Source organism: Danio aesculapii, chromosome 5, assembly GCF_903798145.1.
Source record: "Danio aesculapii chromosome 5, fDanAes4.1, whole genome shotgun sequence".
Lineage (NCBI taxonomy): Eukaryota > Metazoa > Chordata > Actinopteri > Cypriniformes > Danionidae > Danio > Danio aesculapii.
Window position 1 is genome coordinate 43,135,934 of NC_079439.1, and position 10,853 is coordinate 43,146,786.

Sequence of the window (10,853 nt, forward strand, 5' to 3'; positions counted from 1 at the left end):
AATATTTTTTGTGTGAACTAATCCTTTAAGTTTAGGCATGAAACAGGGGTGAGGGGCTTGTACACAACTCTTAGGCTATGTTCATACTGCAGGCAAATGTGGCCCGAATCAGAATTTTTTTGCCCAGATCTGTTTTTGTCATGACAGTGTGAACAGCCCAAACCATATGGAATCTGATCTTTTCCGATTTTTTGCCACTTTCATATGTGGTAGACAAATGTGATGTTTTGGAATCTGACCGCAGTGGGAATAGTAATGTAGGAATTCATGTGACTTTTATATTTTTTTTTAATCGGCACACAGGGCAAATACTTTACCAAAAATTTTTTGAATGACAACTGGCTGCTCATTAACCCTGGATGAGCTTACTACACACCGCTGGTCAGAGCGACGGCCACCACAAAACACTTATTTTAGATTTCAAACACTGAAATTATCTAATCATTAGTACTAGCAAAACAACCATTTACAGGTCATAAAACACAGCGGTTGTCTGTGAAAACGGCAATAATCATATTAATATTAACATAATCTGACAATGTGCTTTATTCACTTCATACACTATACACTTTGTGTGCATAATTAGACTTTGTGTGCTGTGCGTTGTTGTACTATTAGGCATGCGGGTCAGTTTAGGACCGTGATCTGTTCACACTGGAAATCTGATATTGGCAACATTTATAACAACAGTGTGAACAGCTATGCAAAAACATCAGATCTGAGAAAATAACAGGTTTGAGCACTAAGCTTTGCAGTGTGAATGTAGCCATATTCACCTTCAGTTCATCTTCCCTCTGATTTAAGGGTAATTATTTTTAGGGTTATGTGTATGGGTAGTGGTCAAGACAAAATCGTTGGACAAGGAATGTTGTTACAGTACAGGAGCAACAAAAGATGTTGATTCAAGAATGTGTCTTTATTAGCAAAAATCACGTTAACAGAGGAATGAGCTGTTTATAATTTACAATAAGAGAATGTGTGTAATGTTGATTGTAGACTGGTTACATTGGTACTAGCATTGACGCTGATACTTTTATTGGTGTTTTAAATAGTGTTTGGGTTCTGTATTTCAGCACATGCCATTGACACAGCTGTATTTTATAACACAGTAAATGGTTTCTGCTTGATGAAAACCAGGCCCAAGATATTTTCAACAACCATTAGCTGATAACATTTGAATACATTCCTGGCTTGGCGAAAAGTAGTATTAAACTGATATCTGGTGTTGTTTGTCTCCTACAACAGTTTGAAAGACCTTGAGTTTTCTCCTTTGGACCAAAACAAAGTTAATGACGTTCTGTATTCCCTCACAACCAAAGTGAATGTGACAAGTCTCATACAGGAAGCAAACACTACTTCTGAGGTAATGTATCAGGTCTTAGGCTTCACTGTGTTTTTCATGTTCCCAAAATGTATTCAGAATGATTAAATTGTTTTCATGTCTATTTTGAAAGCTAATAGTTAAGGTATAAAGACCATCTGGTGTTCAGATGCTTGTTTTTTTGTGAAGATAAGGGCGGATAAGACATCAGAGATAGCAGAAGGGATTAGAGAAATGCTTGTGTTTTTGACTTATACATATTTATAAGGATACAAAATGTTATTTTTCCACTTTTTTATTAGTGTATTTTAACAAAAGATTAATTGTTTTTCATGGACTCTATTTATAGCTTCATAGCCTATATTTATTTTCGTTTCTAAAAGGTTAACCAGTCTTCCATGAATCTTTATATCTAGGTTAAAGATGACGTTTACTTTGTGATCTTATCCAAAGAGCAAGGAGCTGGACTGGGTTTCAGCATTGCTGGAGGAGTAGATCTGGAGCAGAAATCTATTACTGTAAGCTCTTCGGTTTAATGCTTGTAAGACACATAGAGGACAAAAATATCAGTAAAAACATATGAAAGTGTCATATTGTAATTTGTTTTTCATTTCCACTTAAATAGATTTTTTTTTCAGCATCAGCCCTGATTATAACTAATGACAATTCATTCATTTTATGGATTTTACCCTTTACAATTACAATTTACTCACATGAGTACACATTTTTATTTTATGAATTAACAATAAAACTCTCACAAATTAATGTTTTCCTTTTTTGGAGTATTACAGTGTTGTATAATTGGCCAGAAACAACATTCATTTTGATGCGTTATTATCGTTAAAAAAGATTCACACATACAATTTTATCTGTGTGTGTGTGTATGTATAAGTATGTAATATTATGTTATATAATATTACATACTAAGTAATAATATTATATATGCAATTTAAGTATGGAATATTAATTAGAGAATTCAGAGTTGGGCTACACAATATGTTGTTTCAGCATCGATATGGCAATGCGTGCATCCGCAATTGTCACCTCTCACAGTATTTGTGGAGTCACTGCAGAGTTTAAACAGGGTGAAATTTTATAGTTTGCATGTTAAAGCCTGTTAAAGCCTGAGAGAAATTAAAGTAATCAGGCACAAGATCTTTTTCCAATTGGTGATTTAATAAAGAATTATTTTATTGCATTATTTTTACAATAAAGACTTTGCAGTGTATGGCATTTCTGTGTGGAGTTTGCATGTTCTCCCCATATTGGCGTGTGTTTCCTCCGGGTTCTTCGGTTTCCCCCACAGTCCAAAGACATGTGTTATAGGTGAATTGGGTAAGCTAAATTGCTCGTAGTGTATGTGTGTTAATGAGAGTGTTTGGATGTTTCCCAGTGATTGGTTGCAGCTGGAAGGGCATCCGTTTTGTAAAAAACATGCTGGATGAGATGGCGGTTCATTCCGCTGTGGCAACCCCTAATTAATAAAAGGACGCACTGCTTATTTCACTTTCATCTTTGTTTTATTGTATTTATCTATGCTTGTAATTTGTTTATGACATTTTATGCATCATTCATTTCCCTACAGATCATCCCAATTAATCTAAATTAATACATTTGGTAACACTTTAGGGATTGAAAGACTACAAATTTCTTTAAATATATATATTTCATTGTAAGATACACTCTGAGGGAGCCTATATGTGAAACACAGTCTCATGTCTCCAAAGTAATGCAAGTTGTAAGTTTCAAAGGACATCTGCGTCTATTGTCTAACAAATGGCAAAGTAAGACTTTCAAGCTGGTCAACTGGCCGGACGGGTTCTGAAAACAACACTTAATTTGCATGTTTTGTTTAGGTTCGTTTAGGTTCGTCCCTACCTATATGTATCACTGTCTGTAAAATGTATAAAAACTTAGTGCCTGCTGCACTAGGACAGAGTTCAATGCATGTTATTGAGATATTGGCTGCTTATTAGTACTTAACAAGTACTAAACAAAATATTCTGCTTGATCTTATTCTACATCACTAACCCAATACCTAAACTACCTAAATATCTATTTAATAAGGAGCAAATTAGGACTTAGTTTAGAAATTATTTAATTGAAGCAAAAGTCATAGTTAATGGTTTGCTTATAGCGAGAAGTGAACATTAAAATGAAGTGTGACTATAAATTCTTTCCAAATAGTGCTATTCAATCGTTAAAATTGATGCAGTATATTGCGAAATATATATTCCAGATAAAAAAATAATGCAATGTCAAAGGCAGCCAGCAGGGGAGAACATTTATTTTTTGCTCCTCTTTCCAAACCTGAATAAAATGTGCCAAAATGTTAAAAGTTTTTCATTTTTAAAACATAGTGTATTTCACTCAGGATATTTTTGTCCCGAAGGTCCTGAGATTATCTGACCTGAATGTGATTTTTTTTTTTTCATGCACAAGGTTTAAAGCTTCGGCTAACCCTTCTGTATGTTTAAAATTGTTCATAATCAAATGTAACCATCTTCAATAGATTTTTAAATACCACATTGTCAGCCCCTAGTGGTATTTAAAAGAGTCAACTAAGATTAAGCATTATACTTTGTTACCTTCCAAACTTAATGAGTCTGAAATTCAACATTTCTTTTATGTCAGGTCCATCGTGTATTCACTCGAGGGGTGGCTGGAGTGGAAGGCACCATTCACAGGGGTGACAGGGTTCTGTCAATAAACGGGACCAGCCTGAGTGGGATCACACATGGAGAGGCGCTGTCCTGCCTTCATCAGACTAGACTGCCAAAACAGGCATTAGTGATCATCCAAAAAGACAAGAACGCTGAACCAACGTCACCTAGACAAGAGCATCCCCTTCAGACTGCAGTCTGCACTTCTCCAGGCCATAGAGAAAACATCAGGGGGCATAAAACAAGTGAGTCCCTCTTATTGAAAAAATGAAGCTATTATCAGGCAAATAGCCTGTTTTTTATAAATACGAAGTTCTGTCATGAAAAAATATATTGGGCGCATAACCTGATAAATTCTATTTAACCTGCTTCCAACAGCATGATTGCTTGCTTTTGCCTCAGTGGCCAATGAGGTTGCTCCTCAACATTTAAATACCTCAGAATCATTTGCATTAGCATTCTGCAGTGCATTTTCAGATATGCTAAAACAACATAAAAAAATAAGTGATAATCTTTTACCTTTATCCACGTGTTGTTGGTCTACTTATTTTTTTAAAGAGGGAATTCATAAGTTTCAATTCAATCTCCATGTGTTCAACATTGATGCATTTAAACATACAGTAAGCAGCTGTGTTTCTAAAACTGTTCAGAAGCAATAGTTTAAGTTTAACTTCGGGATTTAAATGGATATACGGATGTCATACTTGGCTGTTTAAACATTTGACTTATCGGGCCATTTCAGGGCCAATGTTTTCATTAGCTATGCTAATGTGTTTGGCTAAGTCCAGCTGCATGTTGCATCAGGGATTACTAACACATTGTCTGTTGGATACATGCTGCTGTACAATATTTGTCGGTGTTGTGTGACATGAGTGGACTGGGTGTGGTCTTAGATCCTGTTGTGCAAACATAAAACACTTCCTCATCATCACACCGTTGAGAGCGGGATGACATTTGAGTGGTGGTTTGCTCTGTTTCTATGTTTCTGCAGCACAGTGGTGGTGGAGCATTGTGTGTTTTCATCCGTCTTGGTTCCTTTTACCGAGTCACTATAAATGTTTAGGCTCCTAATTGCATTGTTCATGTAGGATTTTTTTCCTCAGGTCTATTTATATGTTGGTGTTACATTTTGTAAATGCCAACGAATGTTCAGGTTAAAACTGTTTATGAAATTACCTACAAGAATATGGCCATATATAATCAAAGTTTTTATTTATGCTTGCTCATGTGGTTGCTGGGTTTATTTTTCTCTCCGCCTGCAACATTTTTGTATTATGTTTGTAACAAGGACATTTTTGTAACAAGGACACATAGTGTGCAGTTTTAGTGCTAATCCAGTCAGCAAGGTAGCCCAGTCTCACATTGTCTAGATCGCTAGAGTGAGGCCGATTTGTTAAGTAGCCATAGCTTACAAGTAGGCTAGTACTCTAGTGTTAAGCCATTCGGCAAGGTAGCCCAGGCACACATAGTCTAGTATGTTAGTGTTATTCTGGTCAGATCCATGTAGATAGCAAAACATGCTGTCCCATAGGTCATGGTGTGCACTACTGTAAATCACGCTGAGGTTCTCTTTTTTTTAATAAAGTGTTTAAGTTTTTTAATTTTACAAATTTTATTACATTATACAGTACATAGGTCATACATTTAAATATTTTTTTAAATAATAAGTTATATTATTTTGTTCTTCATCATTTAATCTATTTTGAATTAATATTTTGTCAAATGTTTGTTTTTTGTGGATTCTATGTTATTTTAAAGTCAAATATATCCGCCTTCTAATAGCTGATATGGCAATAAACAATAGGAATATTACTACTTCTAACCTTTTCTGATTGTCTGTCTGTAGGTGTGGAAGTGGGACCAGACGGGGCTTTGAGTGTGGAGTTACAGAAGACTACAGCTGGTCTGGGGTTCAGTCTAGATGGAGGCAAAGCATCTGCTCATGGAGATCGACCTCTCTACATCAAACGCCTTTTCTGTGGTGAGTGCAAGACTTCAACACCCCACTAGGTGGAGACACACAAAGCAAACAACCTGTGAATAGAGAAAGCTTATCCTGATACATGAGGGGGGGAAAGGAAAGCTCACGCTGTGTTGCACCTTTCAGGAGGAGCAGCTGAACAGTCCCGGGTCATTGATGTCGGAGATGAGCTACTAGCCATCAACGGCAGGTCTTTGCAGGGTCTTATGCACTATGATGCCTGGAACATCATTAAAAGCATCTCTGAGGGTCCGGTTCAGTTAGTGATCAGAAAACCCAGGACTTCAGTATGATGTCTGTCCGTCTGTCTGCACGCCTTGCACGTTTGTAAGATGCCAAGCTGTGGTGGACTCTTGTTGTACATAGAATTTGCATTGCTTTTATGTGTTTGTTACAGGATCTCTATGATGAAGAATTTGTTGCACATTGATTTTTATACGAACTGAGGCTTCTGCAGATTTATGGACTCAAATACGCAAGCTTAAGGTATTTTGTAATATATCTTTTAACTTTATATCTTCTTTTTTTTAAATGTAAAGCCTGATGGTAAGAATTAGGAGCTGTCTGTCAATAACTTCATCCCTTGTACGATATAATTTAATTCGGATATTATGTAAATTGATTTATATGTACGGCTATAATTATATGGAGATAATTCAAACCACTAAAGAGTGTGTTCACTCTGCCTGATCTGATGGATATATACTCATAGATATCCAATTCTGTGTGAATCATAAAGTGAGGCTTATGATATTTTAATGGATTTGTGGATAATATCATTTTCTTTATCATAGTAATATCCCAGTATTTTTGTTGTTCTGCTTGAGGTGTTGTATTGATTTATTATTTTGATTTAAAGGTGAAGTGTGTCATTAGTGTGGCACTAGCAACAGATTTGCAAACATTCAGAACAAGCATCCTGTTATCTGTAAAAAAACAAATTCTACAACAAACTCAAACTATTGGTTGAAGCACTAGTTAAAATGCATTGTTTACTCTTCACCTTTAAATACTTGAATTCAGTTCAATTATTAACATTTACAACACAATTATTCAACAAAAAAAATCATTGTCGCCTTATCATACTTCAAATATTATCTTTTAAAATCATGCCATTTCAGGTCTTTCGCTTATGTTTGTCTTTGATTAGATATTTTGAGCTGTGAATATTTTCATATATGTTCTCTTTCAAAAGTATTGTCTCCCTGGTAACATGTATTAGTGCTGTTGTTATGTTTTACTTGAATTTTCCATGTAAATATTGAGGTTCCCACTGATATTATTGTAATTTAATGTTGCTGAGTATTAAGCACAAGTGTATTAACTTTAGTGTATATGAAAAAAGCAATCACGGATATTTCTGTTGTCTGTCAGCCCTTGTGAATAAAGACATCAGATCTTTTGTAAATGCGATATTCATTTTTCTCATATTTCTTCTTCATGACCAGTCTAATTATGGTCAATTATACATTTAAAGACCCCTATTATACATGAAATAAGGTCATATTTTGGTTGTAAGGGTCTCCAACAACAGTCTAATATGCATGCAAGGTCAAAAAACACTTTGATGGTCTTATAATCTGCATTTATTTTTACCTAATTATCCCAGCGACTCCCATATGAATCGTTCAGCGATTCATTTGTTTCCAAACCCCTCCTTAGCGCGAAGCTAATCTGCGCTGATTGGACCGATGAGAGCCTGTTGCGATTGGTCGACACTGACAGCCTACAACGCGAGACAGAGTGAAATGCCCAGCAGCCAATCAACAATATAGAAGGAGTCACAGTGCATACATGCTTCATAGTGTAAGGCGTGGATTTTGGCTGCCAGTGGGTGAATGTAAATACAGACGATGGACTTAAAAATACTGACGACTAACTATTTTATTGAGCAAAAACTCCAAGAATTGGGGAGGAGAAAGACACGACTCTCCAATCCCGTCACACTCTAGCTGCTCTCTTTTCTCACACACACACACACACACACACACACACACACACACACACACACACACACACACATACACACACACACGTTAATCGCACGTACTTACACTTGTGAAATGGAGGAAGAAACTGATCCATGATGCACTGATCCATGTTCTGACATAGTCCCTTACATCAGTAGTCTTTTCTGATCCTTCCTTTAACAAACGGCCGATGAATTCTTCTTTGTAAGCATGTAGTTTCCAGAAGCACTCGAACTGGGCTATAATGCTGAGGTATTTTTGCAAAAATAAACCTCAACCATTGACTCTTCACAGTTTCATCTTTGGATAGAGACTTTCAATAATATCCAACTGAGCACAGCGTGACTTCATTCAACCGGCGTCTGCTAAGTTATAGTGTGTGTCTAGCCTTTTTTTCTGTGCTAGTGGCCGGGGCCGCAGGTTTCAAATCTCCCGGGTTTGCGCGCGCAACTACTGGGCGGAGCTTGTGTTTCATAGTCGCGTCACCGCGAAACACCTAATGACTCGTTATCAAGACGACTCTTTTGAAGCACTATGAGTCGAATCTTTTATAGATGAATCAACAGTTTTAAACACTGTACACTTAAAGATTTATATTTCACTTCACTTAGAGCTGTGTTACACACTACATGGAAGGTCATTTTCAAAAACCCATAATATGGGCTCTTTAATATTGTAAGTATCGTCTCACTAAGACTCCATGATACAGTTTATCTCAGAGTATTGCTGTCTTCATATGCTTTAATCTGATTTATAGTTCCTTTTTTTTGACCATAACTGTCTATCAAGTCATATTTACAACTGTGAAGCTCTGATGATTTTGAGACCCGAGTTTGGTATTTAAGTTGAATGTGTTATTTTCATGTCTGTTCAAAAAGTAGGGGGTGACAGTTAAGTCAAGTAAACTAATTGCTTCTTACAAGGCACTGAAATAGATTGAAGATTAAAGTGAATATACAGTTTAAAAAGAACAGCAGAAGAAAAAAAATAGAAGAGAAATGATCTTCTGCAGCATTATAATCGTTTTACTGTTATTTTTTGACCAATTTATTACATCCTACCAGCATGTTTCAGAGCGTTTTGTCTTGCAGCTTTCTTCGTCTTGCTGCTGCAGTTTTAAACAAGCAGTCTCTCATTAACTGACCACAAAAAGAAATGCAATATACCTAAGTGATGGCATTTATTTGTCTGATAATATTCATCTCATCTTTTCATCGGCTATAGAAAACATTCATCCAGCTTAATGCAAAAAGCTGGTCATATTAATTTCACTAAATCAGACTGATTGGAATATTTTCATTATAGTTGTTTCAGTTTCACTTCATTTCTAGTTATTAGGTGAGACCAGCACACAGGAACTTCTCTGTTTGCATCTCTGTCCAGTCCAGCTGTTGGCCCAACAAACCAGGCTTGTTCTGAAAGCGTACCGCTATATACATTTCTGGAGAGTGCCAAATACATCCCAGGGGGTAAGATTTTTTGCAGTTTTTAGTTTCACAAATCCACCAGAGGCCGCTGTGTATGCTTTTTCAGATCTCAAATTTCTCTCGCAAGTGCCATCCTTGCCTGCTGTTCTCATGTAAATCCACCAAAGGCCGCTGTCACCTGGCTGACTTACTGACTGATTGATCGACTGACCCACCTTCCTCCTTCCCTAAACCCAACCAATAGTGTTTTCAAAAGCACAGATTGACCCGCACACCCATCTGTCTAAACCCAACCAACAGTTTTAAAAAGCAATCCAGAAAAAGAAAAGCCCTCGTCTGATTTTAAACCACATTCTTAACCTCTTATTTACTTGTTTATTTTTGGCTTCTGTTTTTGTCTTGCATGGCTTCTGGAACCATTCTTCACAAGACTCGAACCCCGTTGTCGTGGTCAACTCCTCAAGTCCACTCACATACATGGCGAGCTACTGGACAAACTGGTAACAGCAGGAAAGCTGTCCACACGAGGTAAGCGGTATGCTGGTAAGCGCAAAAAGGATTGGTGTCAAACCACCCCATAGCCTTTGTTGTAGAGACGAAATGCAGCCATACGTACTTCTGACTAATTTGCGATCTCCAGAAATCTATATAGGGGATGTTTTCAGAATGAGCGGTGACCAGTGCCGTGCACAGACTCTTAAATGGGCAGTTGCTCGTTCACTCTACATGGTCGCGGGAATCACGCTAAGTCGGGGGTGACGATCGCGGGAATCACGCTAAGTGGGGGGAGTGGGGGGTTGGGGGATTGAGAGCCCGAAGTGAAGATGGGGATGACCGGAATCAGTGGAGGGGCGGGGCACTGATGTGTTCGAGGGGAAGGGAGGGGGTACAGGCTGAGAGGGGCACCTCAGCCAATGAGGGCAGAGGGGCAGTGGCTCTAGCCACCGGGCCACCCCCCTCTGCACGGCCCTGGCGGTGACCACTGTTTCCTGGACACTAATGCCATCTCAGTCTACCTGCTGATAGTTCATTCATTGCTGACACATCAGTCTCTTTATTCCAGACTGATCTGAACATGTAAACTGCAGTTGTTGTGATGATCTTGAATTTTTCAGAATATGCAGAGCTCTTAAAATACAGATTGTTGTGATCATCTAATTAAAGATGAAAAGGTACAAAAAGGATACTATATACTGCCAAATGTCAATAACATCTACTGTAAAAAGTGATGATAGTTTTTGCCAGTCAAAAGGTTAGTCGGTACAATTTATTTATTTATTTTTAAGTCTCTTCTGCTCTTCTTAATGCTTTATTTGCTTGATAAAATGTAATATATATTAGTATTTAGTGCAACTGTTGGTATTTAAGGCAGTTAGTATTTAATGCAACAGAGTGCTGCTTAAAATGTAATTTATTCCATTGATTTAAAGCTGGAGTTTTACAGAATTATTCCAGTCTTCAGAAACCATTATGAAATCACATATTTAGCAT

The 10,853-nt window shown here is 37.2% G+C and overlaps 1 protein-coding gene across 2 annotated transcripts in view; it reads left to right on the forward strand.

Annotated features, from left to right (window-relative positions):
- Positions 1-7,373, forward strand: part of pdzd2 (PDZ domain containing 2) — a 133,097-nt gene extending 125,724 nt beyond the window's left edge. For both annotated transcript variants that reach the window (XM_056458270.1, XM_056458271.1), the window contains 5 exons: positions 1,246-1,363; positions 1,738-1,839; positions 3,956-4,229; positions 5,831-5,965; positions 6,092-7,373. In XM_056458270.1, coding sequence (XP_056314245.1) covers positions 1,246-1,363; positions 1,738-1,839; positions 3,956-4,229; positions 5,831-5,965; positions 6,092-6,258 — 796 coding nt within the window. In that variant the 3' untranslated portion in view covers positions 6,259-7,373. The remainder of the gene's footprint in view (positions 1-1,245; positions 1,364-1,737; positions 1,840-3,955; positions 4,230-5,830; positions 5,966-6,091) is intronic.
- Positions 7,374-10,853: the final 3,480 nt, after the last annotated feature.